This window comes from Typha latifolia, chromosome 5 (assembly GCF_019914945.1).
Source record: "Typha latifolia isolate L0001 chromosome 5, TyphaL0001v2, whole genome shotgun sequence".
NCBI lineage: Eukaryota > Viridiplantae > Streptophyta > Magnoliopsida > Poales > Typhaceae > Typha > Typha latifolia.
This window is the reverse complement of record NC_133090.1, coordinates 3,295,292-3,323,205: the sequence shown is the minus strand read 5'-3', so window position 1 is coordinate 3,323,205 and position 27,914 is coordinate 3,295,292. Positions and strand designations below refer to the sequence as shown.

At 36.2% G+C, this 27,914-nt stretch overlaps 3 protein-coding genes and 1 long non-coding RNA gene across 7 annotated transcripts; 1 reads left to right on the top strand and 3 right to left on the bottom strand.

The window, feature by feature from the left end:
• Positions 1–256: 256 nt before the first annotated feature.
• Positions 257–9,862, bottom strand: LOC140789362 (glutathione gamma-glutamylcysteinyltransferase 1-like). Of its 2 annotated transcripts, XM_073139031.1 has the most exons (8): positions 9,730–9,862; positions 8,761–8,917; positions 7,948–8,186; positions 7,060–7,223; positions 2,428–2,479; positions 1,872–2,099; positions 1,267–1,776; positions 257–827 (listed from the first exon to the last, which is right to left on the bottom strand). In XM_073139031.1, exons 1-8 carry the CDS (start codon positions 9,802–9,804, stop codon positions 741–743), a joined length of 1,512 nt encoding a protein of 503 aa, XP_072995132.1. In that variant the 5' UTR covers positions 9,805–9,862; the 3' UTR covers positions 257–740. The 2 variants fall into 2 exon arrangements, with proteins under 2 accessions (XP_072995132.1, XP_072995133.1); XM_073139032.1 differs by lacking the exons at positions 8,761–8,917; positions 9,730–9,862 and adding an exon at positions 8,627–8,666.
• Positions 9,863–11,472: 1,610 nt separating this feature from the next.
• On the top strand, positions 11,473–14,017 carry LOC140789280 (uncharacterized). Of its 3 annotated transcripts, none has more exons than XR_012109140.1 (3): positions 11,473–12,207; positions 12,743–12,843; positions 13,856–14,017. It is a non-coding gene; the product is annotated as an uncharacterized lncRNA (long non-coding RNA). The 3 variants fall into 3 exon arrangements; XR_012109141.1 differs by having other exon boundaries at positions 13,819–14,017; XR_012109142.1 differs by lacking the exon at positions 13,856–14,017 and adding an exon at positions 13,338–13,424.
• A 434-nt stretch (positions 14,018–14,451) lies between these two features.
• On the bottom strand, positions 14,452–20,669 carry LOC140789905 (rab GTPase-activating protein 22-like). The gene is made up of 11 exons (XM_073139811.1): positions 20,294–20,669; positions 19,599–19,694; positions 18,774–18,877; positions 18,294–18,541; positions 17,463–17,585; positions 17,284–17,372; positions 16,472–16,577; positions 15,525–15,622; positions 14,982–15,236; positions 14,819–14,902; positions 14,452–14,727 (listed from the first exon to the last, which is right to left on the bottom strand). Exons 1-11 carry the CDS (start codon positions 20,399–20,401, stop codon positions 14,713–14,715), a joined length of 1,326 nt encoding a protein of 441 aa, XP_072995912.1. The 5' UTR covers positions 20,402–20,669; the 3' UTR covers positions 14,452–14,712.
• A 3,448-nt stretch (positions 20,670–24,117) lies between these two features.
• Positions 24,118–25,521, bottom strand: LOC140788437 (protein SCARECROW-like). Its single transcript, XM_073137683.1, has one exon. The coding sequence runs from the start codon at positions 25,519–25,521 to the stop codon at positions 24,118–24,120; it is 1,404 nt and encodes a 467-aa protein (XP_072993784.1).
• Positions 25,522–27,914: the final 2,393 nt, after the last annotated feature.

Sequence of the window (27,914 nt, the reverse complement as noted above, 5' to 3'; positions counted from 1 at the left end):
TCATATTGGGAGCATTGAGCGCACGCAAACGGTGGCTTCAAAACTCACAGAAGAAAAGAAGAGCAAGGTGTAAAGAAGCCTGGGAAAAAGGAACGGAAAGGAAATGAAATTTCTAGTTCACCCTAAAGAAGGAAACACCAAACTGACCTTAGATTTAGATCACTAAATAATCCCAAAATTGCATCTTGTGACATCCTAAGATGTATCACACTATGGCACAAGAAGTGCGTCTTAACCAATAGTGAGGCTACCAACATCAATAAATCCTCCATAATATCAATCAAAAGGTTCTGCTTTGCTCTTGATGGCATGCAGCCATTAGCTTGGTTACAATTATGGAGCAATGCAACATTCAATACATCTCGTGGTACACACTTGAAAAGTTGAAAAGATTACAGTATTTGAATAAATACAGGTAAATTGTGCTACTGAGCTTTGATGGTGGTGATGAACCCCTAAATTTTCTCTCCAGTTGAAAGATGTATTTGAAAAGGAGTAACCGGTGACTGGAGCAAATTTGCTTGATCTCCACACAATACATATGCAGTTTCCAACCTTCTCTCATTTGTATTTCCGGTCGGACCCTAACAGAACAGCTCAGGCTAGCAGAGAAGCTTATCTCATCCCAGGCACATTGTCTAATGAACTTGCACCTCATCATAAAATAATAACTGTAAGAACGACCACAATTCTTATAGGAATCATATGCTCCAATGACTTGCAAAAGATAATAAAAATGCTTAACAAAGTGAAGCCAGCATAGGACCATGTACTTCGCTATCTCTACTTCTCTGAAGGAAATGGAGTTGTCGCCTCAAATGCAAAATCTGTCAATGCCATACCAAAATAGTTAAAATCGGCATTTGCCATAGAGGAAATTAGCGAACTCTCTTAATATAAGAATCAAGAAACTTAATATCTTCAACAGATATGTGATACAAAATGTAGAGAAAAAACTCAAAAAGTCTTCCTACTAGAATGAAACCTTTATAGTTTTATAGGATATCACAACCAAACCATGCACCTGATGTTCCATACTTGTGCACAATTTAATGCAGAATCGAAAGTGTAAAATTGCTTCATTTCCCCAAACCCCATTCTGGGTTATGAGCAAGAATTTGACTCGAAAAAGAGCAGGTCTTGGTGGATACAAGTCTAGTAAATTCATATTTTCCTTTATTAATATCCTAGAAGATTTCAAAATGTGATTGCCAACGGGAAGGAGAAAGGCAATTGCAATGAAGGAATGAAACATGCAAAACCAACCTCGTGCTGAAGAACATCTGGAAGATTCTCAGTTGAAACAAGATCTTGAATTTCAGCCTTTAGCCTCTTATCTTCAATACCTGACCATGTACTAGGAGGTAAAGCCAAAAGCAGCACAGTGATAACATCATTACTCTCTGGGTGCTTCACAACACAATTACTCAGGCCTGAACTACAACAACTTGGTTTTCTTGGAGACATCGGTACAAGCATATCAACACCTTGTTCATTGCCACAGGAAACCACTTTACCAGAAATAACAGTCATATGCCCATCTCCATTAGTCCCCAAGCATGTAACACATGTTTCTCTGCAGCAAAACCCTTCACTTACTCCATGATTCCCTGTTAAAAGTGCAGCCCCTTGGCAGCAGACAGTAGCTGCAATCTCCGGTAAAGAATCTTTATCACTTGAAAATAAAAAATCTGTGCAACATGGACTTTCAGAACACCGCAACTCTTTTACAACTTTAAATAATTCAGTCTCGTGAACTTGCTGCAATACCTCTTCCTGAAAATCAGCATATCAGTATAAGAATAATTAGAAGTGAGAAACAGGACAAAATGAGAAGACTGTCAAACATAAAAGGAATACAAGAAAGAGACCTTCAAAGCAAGCCTTTCTTTCTCCTCTTTGCTTAAACTTGACCCATCTTCCTCCTGCCTCCTCACTTCTGCAACCCATTTGATGAAATCTCCAGCACTGGCAGGCAGATTCTTAAACAATAGGAAGAGAACTGCAGTAACACTGTTGAGGCTCGCAGACCTTACAAGATTAGGCACATCATCAAGCAAATATTTTGCCATGCCGACCCAGGTGTCGTGTTTGCAGCTCTAAAGAATAATCCAAACCATGACCAATAAAAGTCAAATAACAGGTACATCTATGGACCAAATCGATATATATAACCTACAACTGCAAGTCTGGTTCACAAATTATGCATAAGATTGATATAATGCAACTGAATGGCTATTTGTTAGAAACTTAGAATGAACTTTTTGCTCAAATAATGGTGCAACACCAATAGGAACATATCAGATGACATATCTAATTACTGACAACTTGAGACTTTAAAAAATTAACATTAGATTTTTGAAGAAATAAATGTCCTGAATGGATCAAATTCAAAATGCCAAAGCATATTACAATGGTCATAATTACCAGTGTGTAAAGCAACGAAGGTGCTTGTGGAAGCCTCGAGATAAGCATGAACCTGTGAAGATCAAAACCTCAAGTGGTAAGTTGCAGATGTGATGGAAAACTAATGTAACCAAGATATATTCAATGTGGGTGAAATATTCTGTTTTCATCTTGAACATATTGTTTTGATTGCACATGTGGCAATAACCTAGAAGTACACTCAAGTTCATGAGTATTACTTCCACCTCATAGTTTAGTCATTTTCTTCCAATGATTGCTAATTCCCTCATCATTTAACTAATCAATGTGGATTCCTAAACTAATGTAACAAAGGTACATGATGATGTGTCAGACTAACAAAAAACATAGATAGAATTAAGTCCATCTATGTAATACAATCTATAAATTTCATAGTTATTAAAATTGGACCGACATTGACCCGGTTAGAGGTCAGGTCATTAGGTTATTGGTTCAACCGGTGGTTCACCCGATAAAATAGCTATTTTTTCTAAATATTTAGGCCTAGTTTACTTTAGTAATAAGATCAATTCTAGAATGAGTATTTCTCTTTGTTATTTTCAAACTAAGGTTCTTATTCTAGGAATAGCTATTCTTATATTCACTTATATCTAGAATAAAGGTATAATAATTACTTTTGATGTGATATAAAATGAAGCAAAAGATGAAAAAAAGGTGTTATTTCTTATAAAATTACTACGAATGTCTTTTGATTTAATATGAAGTAGATTGATGAAATAAATTTCAAGGGTACATTAGTGATTAGGTTAGTGTGGTATAAAATATAATTCTGATGAATAATGTTTGTATCTTAGAATAGGATTATTATAATGTTTAGCTATTATTCTGGAATAAGAAAAAAATATTTCCTAAAGTGAACGAAGGAGGCTTAAATAATATATAGATAGTTCTAAATAATTCTAAGAATTAAGGATGGTCATGCCAACCAGGCACTTGCCGTGTCAGTAGTGGCACGACACTTGGCACGAGGTGTATTAATAGCACACCCCCCATGCTGAGCCATACTGATTGGCACGCGTGCCATCTAGCACTACTGCACGTTGGTCATTGTGCCGATATAGAGCATTTTTACAAATTTTTCTTATTTTTATTAATCATTATCAAATCAATTTTAGCTAGTTTCTTAACAAACATGATATAACATATTAACATATGAAGCCCTTTTTTTACATTTTCTTATTTTCATATATCATCATCAATTAACTACTAGTCAAGCTAAATCTTCACGATCGATTACTAGTCAAGTTTGATCATCTTCACAATCAATTGATCTCTTAGAAGTCTTTAGATAAATTGACGATGATAATACTAGAGATGATGATGATGATAATGACAGTGATGTTGATGATGATAATGACGAAACTAAGTCTGGTGGCGGAAATGATGAAGATAATACATACGTCTCAACTACATAACCTTCTCAAAAAGATATTTTTATAGAGAAAAATTTCACACATGCCACTTAAGATCAAGACCACGGAGCTAGAACTAGACAACCACGAGGTAGAATTTATCGAAGACAGAATTAAAAAAAGGGATCATCTCAAGCTCAACATGATTATAACTAAATGAGAAAAAGAATTGAGTCTATAAATAGCAAGACATTGGGAGAGGTGTGCCTACATATGATATGAGTTTATCATCATTATCATCATATCAATCACACCTACTAGAGCCACATCATTCTTATTATACTCCACATACACAATCTGTATATGCTTATAGTTTGTGTGTGCATATGCCTGTGCTGGTGCAACTTATTTTCGTGCATGTTCTCTATCTATATCATCCCATAGAAGAATTGCAAAATTTCTATTTATATAAAAACTATATGAGACATTATAATGAGCAATGTTATCAGTGAATGAGTTTTGAAGATTACCAACAGTATTTAATGCAACATTTGTATTATTCTTGCTCTAACACTATTATCAATTAATATTGTGTTAAATATTATTATATGTTCAACTATATTATAGAGTATTCAATCATATTATAGAGTGTTCAACTATTAATATTAGTTTTAATGAATATATTCAATCATATTATGTGTTAAATAATATTTATATTTAACTGTTGCTTTATCTTTAATAAAATACGTCATTTATAAAAAATAATTTAAAGAGAAACAATATAATGTAGGTTTCAATACATATATTTAAACTAAAAATTAAAGATTGGCATATCCAAGACCAATGAAGCACGAACACCTCCTACTGGGAAAGGCGTCCGTGTTGGACACGAACACGCATCGAACACATGTCAAACATAGACACACATCGGGCATGTGTCCGACACGGATCCAACGTATCCAAAATTAAAAAAGTAAAAAAGGATAAGAGCGAGACATGACTAAGATATGGGCTAGACACAGATGGAGTGAAAACGGGCATAACAGGTCAGGTTGAGTTAATTTTTGTTAACCCAGATACAATACTCAAAATCCAAAACTAATTCTATCCAACCCCCACCTCGAAGGAAAAACCCTCTCAGCCCTAAATCTCAAATCTCTCAGCACTAAATCTCTCTCAGTCGAAGACGACAGTGCGACAACGACAAGCGACTAAGCATGACAAGTGATTAAGCATGGCGAGCGACTGAGCACTGCGAGCAACTAAGCTCGGCAAGCGCAATGAACAGCTGTGACAAACGATGCAACGACTAGCTGTGCTTCTTCAAGACCAAAAAGCAAGGTACTTTCTCTCTCTCCCCTAGTAAGAAATTTTCATTTCTTCTTATCCCCGATTGTGCTTCTTTAACCGAATGGTCTCTCTCTCTCTCTCTCTCTCTCTGCTCTCCTTTAAAGTTTAAAGCATTTCATTTTTCCTTTATTTTTTTATACGTATAGGGCTTAAATTTAAATTTTTGTTGTTTATATTAATTATAATTAGTGTGATAAACTAATAATATGACATATTGATAGCTAGAAAATTGGGAGTTAAATTTTTAAACTGATAATGTGATACTACAAGCAGACCTCTCTGCTTTCTTTTATTTTTCCTCTATGTTGTTAAATTGTTAAATTATATCTAATCTGCTAAATTGATGTATAATATTTAGTTCTTTGAATGATACTTTTTAGTTCTTATAGTTTGATGTATGTGTATTTAACACTATTAAATTGCAAACTTTTCCTTTAGATATATCAATAATTATTTATATATATAATTTTTTTCGCCATGTTTGTATCCTATATTTTCAAAATTTTCCATTTCAGCGTGTTCGTGTCTCGAACCTGTATCGGTACTTCATTGCCAAAAACCCAAAAATATCTCTAACTATCCTAAAAAATTTATTAAAAATATTATAAATGCGTGATAGCGGCATGTAGAGACATGTCGAGAGCATGCTAACAATGGCACGACAATCGTTGCTTAAAATAACAAAAAAATATCTATAAAAGTAATATAGTTATATATATCTCTCTCAAAACATATGTTATTTATATAGATATCATCATTGTTACTTTTTAAATTAAGTCATTTAATAGAAAAGGATAAAAATACTATAACTAAGAGAAATACTTGAAAACTGAAATAAAGATAGTTCTATCTTTTTCTATTTAAATTATTCAAATTTTAATGGTAGTTTACTCCAAGGGGTAATCAAATAAAAAATAAGAATTTTAAAAGGTATACATATAAAATTGTATATTTTGAGCGATATGCATATAAATATGAACTTTAGAGGGGCATACAAGGATGGTCGTATCACGGGCCAGCACAATCGTGTCTCAAGAGAGGGAAACTACTCATCTTTATCTTTCACCACTCGCTGTCAATCTCGTCATCACTGCTCACTGCCGACACAATAAGTGCCAATCGGCATGCCCCGTGCCAATCGACACGCTCATCATTGCATACAAGTAAATAAGGGCTTCTTAATAGTGTGTAAAAAAAATCTAAAGAAAATGTTATAAAATAAACATTTTCAAAAATTTTGGACTAAAATAACATTAGGATATTAATAGAATAATTAAATATTAAGGACAATTTGGTAACTTTGCAAAATTAGTTAACCCAACCGGTCTGCCAAAAAACAACCGAATTGCACAAGTCATTGGTTCAAGTGCCGATTAGTTGATTTTTACTAATGCAACCACCCGATCTGGTCTGGTTCTAATAACTGTAGTAAATTTGCCATCTATGAAGCAAAAAGTACCAAAACAACATCTCTTTTGTGAAGCTCACAAAAGCTTCACCACCAGCCACTAGATTGGAGTCGAGTACCTAGCCTAGCCGAATTCTCGAAGCCCTTTTTCATAAAGTGCTTCACCTTTTATACGGAGGATAAGCATGCCAATTGTTACTTGACACAAAATACTATATGATTAAGACAGAGTCAGAAAGTCATAGATTGGAGTATTACATGTAGAAGAGAATATAAAAATGGCATCATGATAAGATAGTCAAGTCCTTGTCGTACTTAAAATATAGGATTGAAGAAATCTACAAATATGTCATCTTATTGTTCCATAGTGAGCTTGTAAGAGAATGGTATCCTTGACTTACTATAGATTTCATTCATCCTTAAAGAAAGCTATATTCTATGTCAAAAATAGAAAAAAGAAGTCTTCAACATAAATGTGTAGTGTATGAAAAAGAATATTCATACCCCCTTGGGCATCCAGTTGCTTCATCAATTGTTTCCATCGCTTCCCAAAGAAGTGTTAGAGGAACCCAATGTGGAGGGTACTTAAAACGAGCAACATCCAAAATCAGTGCCATATCTCTTCCAGCATGATAACCACCAATAGGTGAAAAATGACCAGTTCCTGTCTGATAGTGAATAATATTGATACAACCAAATAGTACACTAGAATGACAACTATGTGATAAGAACATAACTAACTTTTATTATCAATAATGAAATAACAAGCTACAGAAACTTCTCTTGAAATAAAACAATGACCATTAGAAGTAATCATGTATTCCTTCCCTGGAAAAGAACAGTCAAGATATGAGAATGGCATCTGAAATACTTCTTAAAGACATAATTGAAAATGTCTAATGCATGCATGAATTAGACATCCATATTAGCTGAAAGGATGATACAGGTAATGCCTAAGGAAGAATTTCAAGATATAGCAATAATTCTCTAATTAATTTTCCTATGCAGAAGAAATTGCTACAACTAAAATTGGTTACTATCTGGAACCAGAAAGCAAGGAAATTATAAAATACTGTATGACTTCTTGGGAGAAATCTCATGGCAATATCCCAAAATTTATGCAACCTAAAGTTGGTCACAGTATAGAAACAAGAAAGTCAGGAAAGTATTAAACATTATATGACTCCTTGCCTGTAGTTATCCTAGCAGCAAAAGTTAAATATACATTCTATAACTAGGTATCTGGTCTTTCAGATAAAGTGACTTGAACTTGTAAGACATTTGCAGTATAAAAAAAAAAAAACTCACCTCTCAACATACTATAGGATGTCAACCAAAGAAAAAGGGTATAGTTATTTACTATAATGATAACAAAGAAAGTCAGATTAGAACCTGTTTGAAAGTTTTCCTGTGATATGAAGCTATCAGATGACAATCTTCAGAGGAAGCGCATTTTATAACATGGTTACGAAAGTCATCAATATTGCTCTGATTTGTATTAAAAGATTTAACTTTAGCTCCAGCACAATGAGCCAAGCATGCAACCTTTCCTAATGTGACGCCTTCCGCCTTAATTTTCTCCAAAGGTTCACAACAGTCCAGCATAGACTCATCAAACCATCTCCAGGGACCTGAAAAGAGAAAATATTGTCAAAAACTCAGATATGTAAGACCAGCAAATCAAAGTGATATTTCTGTTTTACTCATTTACAGGAGAATCCAGAGGATTGGAATCCATCTGCAACAGAAGAATTGAAAGTCAAACTATTTCAAATAGGATTTGCTGCTTCCAACAGGAGAGGTTCCTATTAAGTATTAACCCATTTAGAACTTTCTTACTCAGCCCCTAGTACCTATCCCACAATTCATAGTACATCATAGAATGAGAGATGTTTAAAAAGATGTAAGACAAAACTACACATCAGGTTCTCCAAATATACAAGAAACAAAAAACAGGAGAATTCATGAATGTTAAATGAGATTTTCTTATAACCATGGCAAATAAAATATAGAAGGAAAAAATATTCAAAGAGTCGCAAAGATGATCAGTCAAGCAGATAATAGCTTCCACCTTTCCACTTTCTTCCAAGATCCATTGCAAGAACATTCAGGAGTACAGATAAACTAGCCAATCCACAATAAAGGAAAACAGAAAAAGACCAAACACAGAAAGATGGCTAAACTCTAGCAGATAATAAGATGGACCTTTCCACTTTCTTCCAGGATCTATTGCAAGAGCATTTAGGACTACTGATAAGCTGGCCAACCCACAGTAGGCAGGCTCTGACTGTGTTTGGAAGTAAGAAATCAGTTTGAAAAATCCTTCCATGGTTCCACCTTGAAGGGCTTCTGAGAAGAGATGCTGCAAGAATTTAAACAACCAAAGAGTGATTTCTACAGTTAGTTCATAAATATCTTTCAATATAGTCCACAAAGTACCAAATGATTTTGACACTATTCTATAACGTAGCTATACTTAATGCAGGTGACTAGGTACCATATCAAGCAAAAGTACATGTGCTATGTGAGCACATATGTTTCCACGTTACATGTACCTAAAAGAACAGTTATAATCTAGGAAACGTGTAAGAGAATAAACTAAACGAAACAGGCTGTATTAGCATATAAGAAGAATAGAAAGAATAGAAAAAATAAGAGTAAGAGAAATTATAAAAATATGCCAACTCTGGTTACTTATATAAGGGCTAGTGAAAAAGAGGAATAAGACAATGTCAAGCATGTCACTACCTACAAATGCATTGGAGGGTTAAAATCCTTTTGCTAGATTTTAATACAACACAATCTAACAATCTATGTCGGAAAGCCCGACAACTTTCTTCTTCTGGTGATCCATTTGAGATCTACCATGCATGACTCATTATTGTTCTCTCCTTTCTACGACTTAAATTGTGATGCTTCATCATTTCATTCTTATAATATGTCCCTTGCAAATCATATCAAGTTCACAACTCCGAAAAAATATATCATTTTAAGGCTAGAACTGGGACGCTAGTAAAACCACCAACTTTTTGAACCCTAATAGCACTTGAATAGGACTACACAATCACGTAAGTAAATAAATCGCAACCGCAAGGTGGAAACGCATCAATTAGAACAAAAGGAAGGGTGCGACTAATCAAAACGAATATAATTGAAGGGGAATCGAAGTAATACCTTCCCTTCGGAAGAGGCGAACTCGATCGCCGGCGGAGAGGGAAGGATCCGCCGGTAAAGACCGGCGACCGCCATTCCTTTGACTTCAATACCACTCTCTCTCTCTCTCTCTCTCTCTCTCTCTCTCTGCTCGTTCTCCAGTCGCTTCTATATAATCGTATAGGAAGGGCAAATTACATTTTACTCCTGTGGTTTAGAAAGATTTTAATTTACACTCTATCCTTTAACATGTAATTTAACTTAATCACTTAACTCTGATGCGGTCTAGACCAGATTACAATGATTAGAGTCCGAATCTAAACTAACAGTACAAACCGGCAATGAGTCCATACCAACTAATTATTTATTAATCATCCATTAATAAATTAAAGGGGTATATAAGATAATTTGTATGCATGACTGGAAAATAGAGGATGTAAATCATAAACAGTTTAAAAGATCGGTGTTAAATGAAAATTTCCCTCTATTCTATCTTTATTTTTTTATCTTTCATAAAAAGATACCATCTAATAAAGATAAATAGAACAATACATTTACCCATACAAATTAAAAAATTGCTCAGTACTTTTGATTAATATGATCGGTATTTCTAATTAATTTTATTAGTATTATTTATTTTGAACCGCTAGATTAGGAGAGAGAAATTTATGATTCTTATTGAATCATTTGTCCAAATGAATGTAAACTTATTGTTGTCAATATTATAATTACAAATTATGATCATATTATCGTTATTACGATGCAAGGCACTATTAAAAATTTTAATTATACTGGTATATATGATATCATATATGATTATCTTTTAATTTTTTCTATATTAAAAAATTTTATACCATCTTAGGCCCCGGCTATTCTATGACCGCATTTAAATATATTGATTATAGATAATTTTACTCATCTATATAATAACTGATTATTAAGAAAATTTGAGATAATAAAAGTTAAGAGAATTAGTATATATGTTTGATATGGTGTAAATGATAATAAAGAAAAAATATAACTCTATTTCTAAAAAATTGTATAAAAGGAATTTAGAAATTTGTAAATAAATGTAAAATAATATAACTTTAATTCACGTTCTAAATTATTTTGTAAATCATACTTCTACACTTATAGTAAGTCTTATTCATAATCAATAATAATAGAATTGAGATTCGATGTGGGCCAATTGTGTACAAGGCTATCTTTGTGGGTCATTAGATACACACTAGCTCATCAATCATTGACAACCTCCTACTTTTGTGGCTTTATCAGGTCATCGTGAATACACGAGTATGCATATAATGGGTGTCTCATTTAGATCTGTTTGCATTGAAACCATACTTAAGAAATAACTATTCACTTCTTATTTTAGTATTACATTTTTAGGTATCTTCTCCATAACCAAAGAGATCATGGGTTCAACTCCAACTCTAAATAATATTATGAAGAAATTGTTTGGTGGTTTAGTAGTTTAGTGGCTTGAATCAATAGCTCGACAGTGTGGTTGATTTAGAGGAGTAGCTCAGTAGCGCGACGACTTAGAGCAGATCTCGACGGCGTTTAGTTTAGAGCAGTTATTCTACGATACATATGGCTTAAAGCCTAGACTAGGCAGTTTACTATATTGGCTAAAAGTTTGGTGAAACCTAAGTGTCCCTATATCTAGGCTGGATTAATCTTTTATCCAGCACATATCTAATCTTTAGACTCATGAATGATAAAAAAAAAACTTTGGTTTTCCAAGAATCCCCCAAATCATGCAAACAAACATTGAAATTATACGAAAATTCTGCTATCAAACAAGTCCTCGATTTTTCAAATTTAAAAATTTTCGAAAGAAAAAAAAAAGAAACAAAACAAAAACATAGAGAAGCTCCCAAGTTTATTCCTTCGCATCAGAAGCCGTGGGCTTCTCTGGTGGGCGTCAACGGCGGCATCAAGTCCCCTCTCGGATCCTCCGTCGCCGGATCCGATAACGACGCCATCGCTCTGGATCTCGACGACCGCATCGATCCCCCTCCAACCGAGGAAGACGCCGACTCCTTCACTCTCCGTCGTCGCGACTGCTTCGCCGCCGCCGACTTCTCCGGCAACGGCGGCTCGCCGGAACCGCCGATTCCGGCGGAGCTGCGGTGGCGCCGCCCGTGCCGGGAGCCCTCCGAGGAGTCGCGCGATGGGGAGCCGATGGTGAGGCTCCCGGCCGACGCATGCCGCCGCGAGTGCCGCCGGGACCCACCGGATGACGCGTCGCGCTTCGGCGAGCCCAGCGGTGCGGGGAGATCTGCACGGTTACCATCACCCGATCATTTCCCCCGTCCGATCGAGATCTGGCGGTCCACGGTAATTAATAGAGAGAAGAGAGCGAACCTGACGAGGAATACTTGTGTTGGGCTCCGGTCTGGGTGCGTTCTCCCGCAAACGGCGGAGATCGGAACTCGTTCATCTGATTAGAATCATCATGAGATCAGAGCCGTTGATGTGAGATGTATTAGAACAGTATGGCCACTTTCTCCTCTATCTCAATTTTTTCTAATATTTAGATTTAAAAAAATATGTCAGTTTCCTAAGTAGATTTTTCTCTCCTCTAAGAAATTATTATTTTTAAATAAATAACATTTAAATAGAATAGAGATTTTGATATGGACCCACTATGCTAAGAGTGAAAATCACGAGAATTCACGCTCCTTATTTAAGATTTTGTAATCAGATCCTTATTATTTTTTTTTAATTTTTTTTTAATATTCTTACTGTATTAATAACAAAAAAATTATATTATAATATATAAAATAATTTATAAATAATTACTCATAATTTTTTAGAAGAGAGGAGAAAAAATAGTAATGATAATATTTTAGTAATTTAGTTGATGTCAGTTAGTGAAAATAATATTATGATATTAAGCGAGAATTATAGAGAAAAAAAATCGGATTATAAAATCATTAAAAATGGAGTATAAATTATAAAATAGATAAAATGACGTGGAAAATACTCGAAAAAATTAGAAGTTAAATGCAAATGCTCTCTTACCCAGGTCGGTGGCTCAACGGAAGCGTTGTCCCAGCCGATGTGCGCCAGGTGTTTGACGTCGGTTGGGTGGCCGATTTGCATCTCCTGCTCCTTGGTGTCTGCGAGGTAATTATTTCATTTATTTATTTTCTTTTCCTGGTTTACTTAGATGAAAATGAAATATAAACCGCTAGATGAAGATCCGACGGTGATGAGATGGGATTGCAGTAGGGTATGAGTTAAGTTATTACCAAATATTTGGGAGATGTAGCGAAGGCCCTTGAGAAGGCCTTTCATCTTGCCATCCATGCTGCTTGTGCCTCTGTAGACTGCTGGGCTTCAGATTTGCAAAAGAAATATAAGTAAATCTCAAGGGTTAATATAAACTATTGGACTCCAATCTAATAGCTTGTGTTTTAATAATATATTAATTTTTTAATAGATTATGAGTTCAAAAGCTAATTATAGGATAGACAAAGAATTAGCTCTTTAATATATAGATTGGAGAATAGCTTTAGATTATGTAGCATCAATGCATCACCCATATTTTATTTTACTCTTTTTTATGTATACAATAACAAAGGAAACTGTACATAATCATACTTTTGATGCAAGAAAAGGATTATCTATATACACAGCAAAAGCATCCATTACAAATCCACAAGATAAATGAGTGTGTAATCCTACCAAGCTTCCATACCTTCAGAAGAGATTCAATTGCCACAAACTTCACAACATTTCCTCCTGCTGTGTGCTTCTCCACAACTCCAATGAACATGGTGTCATTTCCAGAAGTTTTCCTTCAGTTTCAATCCAAGAGAATAGAAAGGAGGAGATTAAAACAAAACAAAAAAAGATATGCTCTTCTTCCTTCTTCTTCTTCTAATTTCTCTGAAGAGCTGGAGAATAATTAGGAGAAAGGAAAGAAGGCAAATAGCATATCATTTTCACCTGAATCCGGCTTGGATGGTGGAGGAGAATGGGAGGATGGAAATGGGGGTTTTTTTTTTTTTTTTTCCTTTTCTTTTCTTTTTTGGGTTCCTCTGGTTAAATTTAATTCTTATGTGTTAGTTGATTAAATTACATTGTTATCTTATTTAGGCTTGAGTTTGGATGGCGTGGGGTGTCCTTTTGACAGGTCTTGGCGTGAAGGGCGGGAAAGGGCAGTTGGGAAGTTGGAAGGAGTCCTTCATATATATAACCACATCTTAAACAGATGTGGATATGCTGCCATAATGCCATGTGATGTGTATGGGATAAATTTTTTTGTATATATATAAAAAAGAAGAAGTTAAAACTACTCCTGGGATATATGGCCGAACCAGATGAAACTCCTCATCTTCTACTTTGCTGTAATTCTCACTCTCCTCCTCCTTTTCTCCTTTTTCTCAGCTCTTTTCCTTTGTCTTCTCCCCTTCTCGCCTCACTGATCCCATTTTCCTCCTCTTGTTCCACTGCTCCGATTCCCCCTCCCGTCTCTATCGCCTAGATAACTGAGAACACAGCATGACCCGAATCCGGCTCAACTGAAGAGTCTTCGAGTTTGGCACGAGCTTAGCCTAAGTATAAAATCGGCTCGACATAGCCCAGCCCAGCCTAACTGACCGAAATATTTCAGAAACCTTTGTTTGCTTGGGACGAGCAAAGGAAATTAGAAAGTTAGTCTAAAATTGGCCTTCTAAAATTGGGTGAGAGCAATCAGAACTACTGGGAAAATCTTCAGAACGAGGTCAGTTAAATAGGAAGCAGATAGAGCATGACCAATTTTATTATAGAACAAGTACAATTACACGAATTCTTCTGAAGCATTTCATTTACAAGGTAGAATACAATTACAATACACCTTTTCTCTTTTGCAGCGTAAGTTACAAACATATATGTGAGTGACTGTAAAGAATCAAACAAACAAAGAGCACACTTCAAGGAAAAAAGAAAAAGAAAAACATATAAGCAATATATGCCAGTTGTACTTCAGCAATACTCCGAGCCACATGACTATGATACTTTCGTCTGCATGAGATCATTCCATTCATAATTTAAATCAATTTGAAGTTTTATTGAACCAAATTTTACTGAACATGAGTTATAACAGAGGACTTACTTTCTTTAGGTATTTTCGATGAATCTTCAGAGCCTCCTTACATGCCTTTCTTGCATCCAAATTTCCCGTGATATCATTCAGTATCTGCAACAGATTTGAACAACGAATTAAATATAATTGTAAATTCACAGGATATAAAGAGAGGATGGATGTGAGGGATAACCTTGACGACATCATCTAAACCTTTAGCCTCCTTTAGTAATCGCTTGTTCCTAGCCTCGAGAACACTGGCCACGAGGAAGATGGATAAAGGAGCCTGTTGATCTTTCTGACCTGCCTTTAAGTTCTTTCTCTCAAACTCTCCATACTGCTTAAGCAAATTTCTATCTCCTACTGCTTCCAGGCTATTGTTAGCAGATGAATCCGCAGACTCATAAATGGAGAAAATGTTGGGATTGTATTCCATGGACCACATAAGCTGAAAGTTTTAGGACACCAAGAATAGTTCAGTTTGTCTTTCCATCGATAACCTTTCATTAACATGGTTACAAGAAAGTTGGCTATAACAAGAGCAAGGACCAAAAAAGGGCCTTATGGTCTAATAATTGGGATTGGCTACACAAATTCTTTTCTCCAACTCAGTTAACAAAAGAATAAAGGAAATAGTCAGGTACAAGCAATCAAGAACTATCTAGTTGAAGAGCTTATAATTCAGTACTATAGAAGTGCAGCAAGATTTAAAAGCAACTATGAAGAGAGATGTTACCTCCCAAAGGTACAAAGAGTCCACAAATGAGTACTCTCTGCGGAAAAGGACCATTAACATGCGGAAGGCAAACAAGTACTCTCCTCCATCTAAATTTTCTGCATCAAGAATTTCTATCAGCTCTATGGGCATTTACTAGTTGAAAATAGTGTGTTTCCTAGTCTAGAAAATTGAGCACCATACTTCAATTCTTCTTCTTTTAGCTATCCTGACGAATAATAGACATGGCAGTAGGTAAACCAGAAAATAAGTTATATTGCTTCAATACTAGTTTCTCTCTTTCTTAGAATAATGCAATAACAAAGAAGAATAAGAAGAAATTATTTTAATTATATGCAATAGGATGTGAAACAATAACAAATTACAAGTCAACTACTAGAAAAATTAATGCTACCAAACATATTATTTTTCCCAGACATAAAGGGTCATGCTATATGTAATGTATTATTTATTATCTGTAGAGAAGGAAGCTGCAGAACTGCCTGACACTTTGAACCATATAAATAAGAGAAGCAGTATCTATGCCTCAAATGTCTCCTCATTAAAATGCTGTTTGAAGTGCAAAAAGTTGAATTTTCCTGAAGTTCTAGATTCTATGCATTACTTTCTCCTTGTTGCAAGAAAAGCAAGGCACTTCTTTTTTTAGCTTTGCCTAATTTTTCTATTTGGCATGAATAAAGAGGGAGAAGAATGGCACTTTGACAGTATTCAATTAATATTCAGTAGGTAGTCTAGTCTTATTAGTCTTTAGTACTTTCTTGAACAAATTTGACATACATGCACAGAAAATTCAGCATACAATGTTCTCTGAAAATCAAATAGATCCAAAGTTACTTTCTTCATGCAGATTACAACATGAACTAAATCAGAATTTTGAAGGTGCAATGATATTATAAATATATGAGTTCTGTAATCAACGACTTAGTAGAAGTGATATGAAGTCATACCTATATGCTCATGCAACTTTGGATCGACAGCTTTTATAACTGTTGATAGTGTACTCAATTGAGACCGAACTCCAATCGAATTACTGGTGCACTTGAAATTTCCTCGCTTCGCAATACAGGAAAAATAGTAAGTATTCTCTACCATCACAGTAAGCAACAAATCCTACATCCTGAAGTGAGCAAGCTATTAAAAGAAAACCTACTTCTCCATTTGGTTTTTATACATAAAAATACGTATTATAAGGAAATTTCCCACTGTCAAGAACTATAGAGTGAATTTTGATGTGCTGGTGCATTATAGAAGAAAAGGGTATAATTCAATTAGAATTTAGAACACCTTGAATACTTCAAGTCACAATAGACAAGTTCTTAAATATAATAATATTAGAAATATAAAATATTTCTAATATCAAGTTGCATATTTCTTATCAAGAAGATAACACTTATTATGAAAAAGAAACAAAACAAATATGAAATATATTTGCTGCTAAACTATGATAAATATGAAATATCTTTGCTGCTAAGCTTTTAACCATTTTTACCAAAAAAATATTAAATAAGGCAACTCAAAGCAGTATAAAATTGTCACTAAACTATATTTCAAGTATACACAGAGCTCCCCCTGGTGCTACTTATGGATGTCAACAGATATACATGTGCTTACAACTTTACAATTATACACACACACGCACACACAAAAGAGTAGCAAACTAGCAAACATATCGCAAGGAAAAACAAAAGATCAATTATAAAAGGAAGGAAATATAATGTGTTTTATGTGAAACAAGTTAAAAGAAGAATATGGTGCCTACCAGCCTACGCATTAGACGTTCAAAGCACCAAAAAGCATCTGCTTCATTTTCAATAAGGACAGTTATTGGTGAACAAAGATCACTCATCCCTGCTCAAAGATTGTACATCAGAGTGGATTATCAAAAGAATATGGAGTACCCTTTTCTTTTTTATCAGAAGTATTGAGAACTTAAGTCACCTTGACAGTAACCAATATCCCTATCTATCCATGAATACACAGCGAGCATATCCCACAGCCTTGCCTGATTCTCTTGGTTCTCATAATATACAAGTGCACGATCTGTACGCACTACATCCAGACCTATGATCAATTATACACAAGCAGCACTCATTAATGTTAAAGAAGCAGGAAGTTATGGAACACTTTTGTTTATGAAAGAACTAGTGTAAAATTAATGATCTATTTTCTCATATTGGCAGTACATTTCAGGAAGGATATGGTGATTAAGCATTGTTTCCATTAGAAGATGATCTTTATTTTAGAATTTATGTAGATAGTGTTGATACTTTTGCATATTGCTTCAGTTGGCATGGAGATGCGGTGGTTGCTTTCTTGAGTTTTTGCATTCTATCTAAACTGGCAACTTCTTTCAGTTTCCTGTTTTGGAAGAGATTATTTAGATTTTGACACAAGTGGATTCTGACCTCGCTTAGAAGATTAGTCAAATTTAGAAGTATTGGATCTCCAAGAATGTTTTGAGACAATAAGCAAAGTCAGATCAACTTTTGTAAGGACACAGTAACTGACAAACTCAAATTAGTTTGCAATCTGCTTATCAATCGTGCAAAAATGATGGCTCCTCCTGTCGAACCACAGTTGCCGTAATTCAGGAATTAATCAACAATAAGAAGGGTTATGGTAGAAGCAGCCGGCACAGATATGATCCCCAGGATTGGCAAGAATCACAATGCTCTCAACTACATACACATATATACACATGCATATATGTATACATACAATAAATAAAGTAAATAAGAGAAATTGTAGATTGCTGCATTGAAGTTTTACCAATTTGATGCAACGTAAGCTTCCACTGAGTGATTCCTTCATCCAGTGCTACATTATCTGCTCGCGTATCTGGCAGTATGGAACCTGCTTCATCAGATGGCATATCATCTTGAGGAGCAGCACTAGTGGTTGCTGGATACTCAATATTCTCATCATCCTCTGCAATTAAAGGTGTTGTAATTATCCGTCCACTACCTACTGCATTCTCCATTTCTTTGCATTTCAACTTTAACTTCTCATATTCTGACCTGTTAAGATCAGAACAATCAGTTATATCTACATGTCAAAGGTTACCAGCTGCATTAATGCAAAAGATATCAAATTATTAACAACAAAGCTTCATCAGGTTAACAATCTTAGGAAATGAAAACAAAGAACAAAAATGCTATGAAGAGACAGATTAAATGCTGTACACATGACATGAAGATATGTCCATAAATATGCTCAATTGGATAGCTAATCTGGTGAAAATAATTATACCTTCTGTACTGTCGTAGTTCACTTCGCTGATCGAAAGTACTTTTAGGGTCGTAGCACCCAAGCAAGAACTCCCAAACTGCTCCTTTGATTGTTGGGTGTACACCCTGTCATAATGTCAAAAAAAAAAAACAGAAATATAATTTCCTGAGAAAAAATAACAGTGTATCAATACCAACATATAATACCTTGGATCTTGATCTCAACCAACCTAAAATTCATTAAAACAATATGCCATCAAACTGGTGTGCTCAAGAATTTTTCAAAGTTTTGTTCTTTTCATGTCAGCCTGATTTTTCCCTTCCCATGTTCATCATCCCACTCATGAAAAATGTTCATGTTCTTTAAGCTTGTGCTATACTACTATAATGTTGATTTTAACAATTGCATCCAGAATGTGGCATGATGTGAAAAAGAATGGTCAGTGTGGTAGTTCTACTTAAAGTTTCTGGGCTGAACTTTCACAAGGGACTATATTACAGTGTCATGCAGTAACTAGGCTAAGTTCTTAGATAGCTTTCTTTTTGTCCTTACTAACTTTCTCTAACAATATGATAATGCCTTGTATTTGGGTCAGGTGCATGAATCAGTTTTCAGTTTTTCACAATACAGCTCTTGTATTCCACTCTTTTGGCATCTCCTCCCTGACTGGTCTAATTAAAAGATAACATTTACAGGCATTCCCTTTTTCTGCATAAGAATTCAGGATACTGACACCACATTCCCGACATGTTGTGTACATAAGTGGTTTTATTAACATATGTACAAGTTGAATAAGTACCATTAATTACCATAAAAAAAAAAGGATTGGATCTGCAAATGTCTTACCCCACGTTGTATTCGTCTAAGGACACTAGCTATGTCGAGGTAACCTTCCTTGGAAAATGAAGAATGCCATCGCTTTGCACTCAGTGTCTTGCCGGGCTGCAAGAGCAGAAAAGTAGTTACAATACAATGAAAAATTGTATAAATATCTGGTAAAGGACTAGACGTTATTAAATAGAGGGTAAGAAATATGACATAATTATATTGATTGTCGTAGCTCGGCCCAAATTCTACTGAAAAGAAGCTACAATGAAACTAGGATATGCACGATCATTAGGTATAAATAGTTGAATCAATACATGGGACTTCAATAAAGATACTGACCACGCTTAAATGAGGAATGGTAAGGTAAGTAAACAAAAACTCACAATCAGCTTATTATTTCGATATCTTGGCTAAATCTGTGCCTTCTTCAGATCAGAGGTTGCAGATGGAGTACACAAACAGATGGCAGTGTTATCATAGCAAATATTATAATTGGTAGATTGTTAACGCTAACAAGATAAGATCAGCCTTGGCAATTGCTGATGCATACGAGTTACAAAAAGTGCTCCATTACTCTCGAATAGGTATTCCATAGGTGATAGATTACAAAAAAATCCAAAGAAAAAAAAATCAATAAACCCTAAAAGAATGGATCTTGATGAAAAAAAAAAAAAAACAAAGAAGAAGAAAAGAAAGCGAATCGAAATGCTAACCTTTGGCTTGAATCGAGTAACGGGGACATCATTGCGGCACTCGGGTCTGATGGCGTAGAAGGAATCCGGCTCCATCATACCCTCCGGAGTCACGACGCAGCACTGCATCGCCGACGACCAAATCCAAGATAATATCCACCGGCAGCAAATCCTTGATTGCTCGGTGGATGAACCCGAGTTCCGAGGACTCGAGAGGTTTTTGCCCACCGGGGGGCTTGGATTAGGGTTTCTCGATCGGTTTCGCCGGCGGAGACGTAGAGCTCTCCGCGAGGCGATCCACCGCAGACCGGGGGATGTTTTAACGGCTACTTTTTGGGTTTCGCCGCCGGGATAAAGACAGCTAAAACGTGGGCTTGTCTTCGGAGGACCCACGCGAAAACGTGCAAACGTTGCTTTGATTTATTTTATTTTATTTTATTTTATTTTATTTTTCTTTTATTTTCAGAAGTCGCACGATCCTATGGGCGTTTCCCAGGTACTATTTGTACTAATGCTACGGTATTTAAAGATAAGTAAAAGCAATTAATCAATTAATTAAGTCATCAGCTTATAGATAAATAAATAATTAATCACAATTATCTTTGCAAGACAAAATGAGCATCTTTTTCTCCGATATATAAATTCAACATCAAAACCAACCGTTTGAAGGAAGGACTTAGAGTGCTCGAGTCAAAATATAGATATTAATTCTAATATCTATGGAGAGAATTAAGTTCATAATGTGTATTATGAATTCTAGGTTATAATTGTGCCTTTCATTGGTGATATTTTTCGTAACTTTTTGAGTCTCGATAATCTATAGAGTTGTGGGTTGTAATTTTTTTTATTAAGAAATGTCTATAAACTTCAAATATTTATTTAAATCACATAGTTCAAATTATAGTAAATCGAGCTTTAGAAACTAAATTGGCTAACTCATGTGTTTACACAACTCGTGAAATAGACCATAATATTAAGCTAATTAAAAATCCACTTTTTGCAATCGAGCATCGTCGGGTTGATAAGTCAATCAACATGATGTATCCACCCATTTTATTGCCTATACCACACCAAGGAGGTCACTAAACCTTCCAAAAAGATCTCTACCACCATTCCTAGACTTTCCAAAAGGGCTAACACTTCATCTGCTAAGAAATTTGAACAATGGTCAAGATAAGCGCTCTTAGCTACAAAGAATTGGTTTGAATGTTTGTGAGTCAAGATGTCAGCACACTAGATCTTTATTTTGAGGCTTCTCTTGGACTTGGTGACAAGTTGTAGTTAGCTCTACCATGCCCTGCAGGTTGTCGATCTAAACATTATTCTCTTTTGCCATTTGTAGCACTAAGTTAGGCAAGCATTTGATTCTTTTATAGACCATATCGTTCGTCGTTTTCTATATCATCTTCATTATCTTGAAAAAGTGTGCAAGTTTGTTCGTGGGCAACAACCTGCCATGAAAGTGGTCTATTTGTTCAGGCAATTCAGTCCACTGCCTATACATAGTCCAAACTCACTAGCAAACCCAAAATAAGATGTTCCACATGCTCTTAGGGGTTGTTTGATAGATAGAGTATGAAGCATTCACGTAGGGAAAACGCCTTGCTCTTTCTTCCCTAACAACAATTGCACCACTTAAGTAGCGCCAAAGAAATATCTAGATCTTGATAAAAATTATTTACAACCCCTAATTGGTTTCCATAACTTTAACCTAGATGCAATGGAGGTTGAGCTAGACTAGTCCCTATTGGTATTAAAAGTGGTCTTTATAGAAAACTCCCCCGATGAGGTGTGAATCTAGATAAGTCTGTTCGGCTCAGCGATGCTCGTGGGATTGATGGAGATACTCTTGACGACTTTAGCCACGTTGGAAGGGAGTACTGTTTGGACTTTAGCTTCATCGCATGACGCATCATTCATCAGGTCCTTCACATTGACAATAGTTGGGGGTAGTTTCAACTTAGATAGATTAAATGGAGTCTAAGGATCAGTAATAACAAATATGGATCATTTGCTGCCCACCTGCCACAATACACTCTTTTGTAATTGCTCTCACGAGCTCCACATCCGGGATGCCTGAGCCATCAGCCTTGCACTCCAGAAGGATTGGTTACGAAAATATCTCCCCTTCATAAGCATAGCCAATCCGAACTGGGATCCTTGATTAGCCCCCACGCCAACTTCATAAACAATGCTTGGTTTACCAACTCAAGGCGTCGAATGCCAATGCCGCCAACTCCTTTCGACTTGCAAATCTCCTTCCAACTTTTCAGATAAATATGCTTTCTCTCGTTAGTGAATCCCCATCAGAAGTCCCTTATGAGGCGATTAAGCTTTGCAAGGAGCTCTTTCAGGTAGATGAACAGCTTCATAAAGTAGATGGGGATCGAACTCAAGATAGATCTTATCAAAACTAGTCTCCTCGCATGTAAGAGCAAGTTTGCCATCCACCCATCAAGCTTTTGCTGGAGTTTTTCAGCCCCAAAGGCATAGGTTTTCAATTTTAATCAAGGGAGAATAAGATGATTGCCAAAGTAGTTCTCCTCCTCTTAAGCAGTCTAACTCGGAGGGCTGCGATCACAATGTTGTGTCTTGCCTGCTCAAGACATTTGCTGAAATAGATTATCAATTTATTGAAGTTGATTGCCTGCCCAAAAATACGACAACACATGCCAATAATTACCTTTAGGGTGGAGGCCTCTCTAGCTATAAATCTGTTGAAGAGGAGCAAGTCGTCGACGAACATCAAATGAGTTAGGGGAGGGGCACTTTTTGCAGCCTTGACACCTTTGCTTTTCATTTTGGTCCTTCTTTCAGCAAGTGTATTGCGATTGTTGGGACAAAAGTAACTGGTTTGAACAAAAGATACTTATACTGTGTTCCTAACATGTTATGTACATAAATTTTTTTAACATACTGCATTCCCAACAATTGTAGTTCGTCCGATCGTTATTTCGATCGATCGTTTTGATCAATATCTAAACGTGTGTCTTGGTTACGCTTATAATCAAATTAAGTTATACATAAGTAATATAGTGTATTTTGGAAGACAATGCCACAATATATTTGCACTAATAAACTTCCCTTTGACAATTTTTTTTACAAAACATCACTCCTAAAGAAAACTCTAAAATAATACACCCCCTAAATGACATAAGGCATGACACAGACTAAATTATTACACCGACACACGCATATGACATAAAATGAAACCATAGAAAATGTAAAAATGAGTAAATTCAATTTAATATAAAAAAACAATTATACAACTAATTTAAATTTGGAGTCAGTACAAAATAATTTCAATAGTAAATTTAAATTAGCTAAAAGTGGAACATAATAATTCATTCAAAGATATCTCTTCTACAACCAACCAACATGAAAACACAACCCTCTAGATTTTAAAAGAAAACTGAAGGTTGCAATTCCAAAAAAAGTTAATCTCAAAAAATATAATCATCAAGAAGAATCCAAGAGACAAACTTAAAGGATGCACAAATTATTTACTCTGAAGAAACTGCATAACACATCAAATTTTGAAGTAATAGCTTGACTACTGAATCAGTGATTTATATAAAAAAGAATACAAATTCTTTCATGCTTAGCAATTTTCATAACTATTTTTAATTTTATATTAAAAATTGTTGTTTCAGTTAGTATTTTTTAAGTCATCTAATATTGTATTTAAATTTCAAGTTAAATTGGACATACGATAAAAAAAAGTGGGAGACTTAAAATAATGAAAAACTCGATAATTAGTTGCCATTTCATTTCTTTATAAATAGTTTATAAAGTGTTCGTAAGCATACCAATATATATATATATATATATATACCATTAAACAATCATGAATTAGGCGATCTCGCCATCCACTTAGATGCGTTATACAACCCCGTCCCCTTCCACCCAAGCCTAAGGCTCCCATCCCCTTCCATCTCCACACCGTAGCCCAATCCGGGCTGGAACATGTTAACAATAAGCTGCGCCTGTGCCATAGCGTTCCCACTCATCGCCACCTGCACGAACCCTCTTCGCGCCATCGCCGCCCTCCAACTCCCAAACTTCTCCTCCCCGCTCCTCGCCGGCCCGCCGATCGCTAAGATGTTCTCGATCTCCCTTAACATGATCCCATGCTCGACTCCGTGCCGACTCGAGTCGTCCACGCCCAAGCACGCACCCAACGAGTCGAACACGGCCGAGTAGTAGTGCAGCGCCGCCGCGAACCGATCCAAGAACGGCCCCTGATGCGTTACCTCTTGTTCTACCAACGTAACTATTCTCGGGGCCAAGAACTCTAACACCCTCATCGTGTTCGAATCGTCTCCGGTCGCATCATAGAGCGTGTGCCGCAGCCAGTGCACGGCGACGGCCTCGCCTCTCCCGGTCGGCGTGACCGTCGACGGGTCGGTAACATCGCCCGGTCGTTTCGCGACCGGTCGGAACTCGAACGGCAGCCGCAGCCGCCTCGCGAAGCTGGAGAGCCGCCTCCCCGTGTCGTCGAGCGCGGACGCCGATGCGCCGAAACCGGTCATGGTCACGTGCGGCGGGCCGCCGGGCCGGGTGGATAGGATGTGGAAGAGCGCTGGCCACTGGAGGCCCTGCATGATGTCTAAGTCTACGATGTGGACTCGTTGTTCTTGGTGGAAGGATTCTAAGATGGCTTGGTTGGAGGTGAAGTGCGAGAACTTGACGAAGGGGGAGACGTTGTTGAAGGATTGGAAGGCAGAGAGGATGCTCTTGTGGATGACCAAAGGAGTGCAAATGCCTAGCCAGGAGTTTATAACCCTGGAAGTCATTGCTTTGGTGAAGTAAGCTACTACTCTCTCAGCAGAGGAGGGTGCATAAGGTGAGGCTACTTGGGTTAGCTCAAGGAGGATTCTATTGGCATCACTTAGGTTGTCTGCTGAGATAGCCACTGCACACTCTAACAGCAGTGTGATCATGCTCATGCCATGCTCATCTGTTGTTGTGGCTAAGGTGGTGCTGGCTTTGTAGTGTTCTCTTCTTTGAGACTTTCGGGGTCGGAAATCCTCCGGTGGGCCTGCAAAGTTGTCGGTCGTCGACGGTGCTCTGCCGTCGTCATTGACGGAGACCAAGTCGTTAACTTGGTTGACGAATTCGGAGAGATCGGCGCCTCCGACCGGGTAATGATCATCAAGTAGTTGCAGTGGTGTGTTGAAGTCCAAGTGATCATTGAGTTGGATCAAGCCAAGAGAAGCATGGGACTGGGAGTGATCTCCTTGCATCATGGTGTTCGATGCATGAAAGGGGAAGAGAGTACAAGTATACAGCAGTTTACTGCTCGAATACTTTGTCGATTAAATTGGGAGTTAAATAGACAGAAACAATAACTTGTACAACCTTGATTCAGTTTGGCCGGCATAGAAATAGACAACAAGTATAAAGATAAATGGGTTGAAGACAAAACACTAAGTCATCCTGGTAGTGATGGCTTCGATTAAAGACTGGGATTTACCTCAACGAAGGGGATAAAGCAACAACAATGAAAAAGAAGAAGAAGGATAGATGTTACGGTGTTGTTTGTTAAATTTTACGGTTAATTAAACAGACTCTTACACTATAGGCATTTTTTACATCTCTCTTTGTGATTTTTAACAAAAAATTATCAAATTGATCGGTTGATTCTAATTTTTTTTCTCTCTTCTTTTCTCTAAAATGAGGGTAAAAGAATCTAAAATTAATCACACGACAGTCACGCGATAATTTTTAATGGATAACTAATGGAATCGACATTTAAGAGGTTTTACATTATTGAAGGAGTTGTTGTGTGATGAAAAATAAGTGAGAAAATCTGTGAAAATGGACAATAGTTAAGAGAATATAAGAGATCTAACTATAATTATCTCTAAATATTATTAAAGAGTAATGCCACAATTCTTGTCGTAGACTAATTCAAAGTTATATCCCCAAAATGGCACATATGATTGTACTCATCCACATTGCACGCAAAACCAAGCACGTGGAGATCAAAAACATGGCAGCTCAAGAAGGATACCTGAAGAAACTTAGTAAACATCGCCAGTGAATAAGCCAGCCTACCATCTGGGAGACAACCTCAAGGGCTTCAGGTATATAAAATAGACCTCCAAGTCCTATTGGCTTTCTTGGTCATCTTAGGCCAAGGATAATTGAAACCCTAATGGTCCTAATTTACTCATTTCAGACTAAGTTTACCACCCAAGTTCTGTTGGATCTTATTAATGGCCCTATGATTTGAGTATAATCAAACTTGATTTTAAGTAAAGTTCAAATTTACCAACTTTGAATTTGAACCAAGCCTGAATTGAATCAAATTTAAATGTGATATCTAATTCAAGCTATATGGTGTTATATATCTTGTGCATAAGGCTGTCAAAATAATTAAATCGGCTTAATAAGGCTCGATAAAACTCAAAATAATATATGTATAAGTAATACTTCATATATTATTTTTCATATTATATTGTAATTTGTTATGTTCCAAAAATTGCTTAAGTGAATTTTTATATACTATGATCTTATAAAGTTTAGTTCTATTTTAATCCTATCATATTTTTTTTTCTAAATACATGAAGAGTTCAGTTTATATTTTTCTAATGTTTATATTTTAAGTTGAATTAGACATTATTTTAAGCTTAATATTTTAATTTAAGCCTAAATTAAGTTTGATCAAGCTCGAAGCTTGAAATTAGGTTTAAATTAATTAAGGCTTAAAATTACTTATTGATCAGCTCATTTTGATTCAAACTCCACTTGTTTAGGCTCGAGCTTAACTCAAGCTTAAAATTAACTCAAAATTAGCTCGAAATGAAATGATATTAATTCAAGTTTAATCAAAGCTAAGCTCAATTAAGCTTGGCTCGATTATGCCTCTAATTGTGATCAGAGTTAGGCTCAATCAAGCACGGCTTGATTACGCCCCTACTTGTGCTAGGCTCCCCTTATTGTGGTCAGAGCGAGACTCAATCAAGCTCGGCTCAATTGCACCCCTACTTGTGATTAGAGCTAGGCTCGGTCAAGCTAAGCTCAGTTAAGCCCCTACTTGTGTCTATTATAATCTTGCAGCTTGATTACTTTGACAGCCTTAGCATCTCAGAGGCTCTTACGCAACGTCCTACGCATATAGAAGGATAATACGTCATCAAAAATTCTAATGGTTGACTAGACGTTTGTGTGACAAACCTAATATTAGCATTCACAGCATCTAGTGATGAATATATTACTTTGTGATCAGTAAAATGTGACATCAGATCTTACTCATCAAAGCTTTAAAAAATATCTAAGTAGCAGCAGTTAGAGACCTACCGGGCTACAAGTCGGCCTCACAAAGGGGCTCTCTTGCATATGGACATATGTAAGCCAACACAACTGCTTGACTTGGTAGCATTGTCGCGGAGTGGATTGCTTTTACTACAATGACATCTAAGATAGAGTAAATGAAAGAATGAGTTCCTTGCAGGTTGATCACTAAGCATGCAACAAATGAAAACGATGTGTTCTGGTATCAAGTTGGCATCATAAGTGAAACATCTGACAGTGAAAGATCATCTAGGACTCTATGCGGTTTAGCCTCTAACAGAAAATGAAGAAGATTTCAGTCACATAGGCTAATAGATACTTGGCATGCCCCTGTTGTGGGCTC

Coding starts and splice junctions, on each gene's coding strand:
- LOC140789905 (XM_073139811.1), bottom strand. CDS start 20,401: ATGCAGTGCTGCGTCGTGACTCCGGAGGGTATGATGGAGCCGGATTCC. Junction 18,542..18,773: donor GAACTACGACAGTACAGAAG/GTATAATTATTT, acceptor TGATCTTAACAG/GTCAGAATATGAGAAGTTAA. Junction 15,623..16,471: donor AAAGTTGCATGAGCATATAG/GTATGACTTCAT, acceptor TTCTTGATGCAG/AAAATTTAGATGGAGGAGAG.
- LOC140788437 (XM_073137683.1), bottom strand. CDS start 25,521: ATGATGCAAGGAGATCACTCCCAGTCCCATGCTTCTCTTGGCTTGATC.
- LOC140789362 (XM_073139031.1), bottom strand. CDS start 9,804: ATGGCGGTCGCCGGTCTTTACCGGCGGATCCTTCCCTCTCCGCCGGCG. Junction 7,224..7,947: donor ACAGGAAAACTTTCAAACAG/GTTCTAATCTGA, acceptor ATTCACTATCAG/ACAGGAACTGGTCATTTTTC. Junction 828..1,266: donor CAGATGTTCTTCAGCACGAG/GTTGGTTTTGCA, acceptor TGGCATTGACAG/ATTTTGCATTTGAGGCGACA.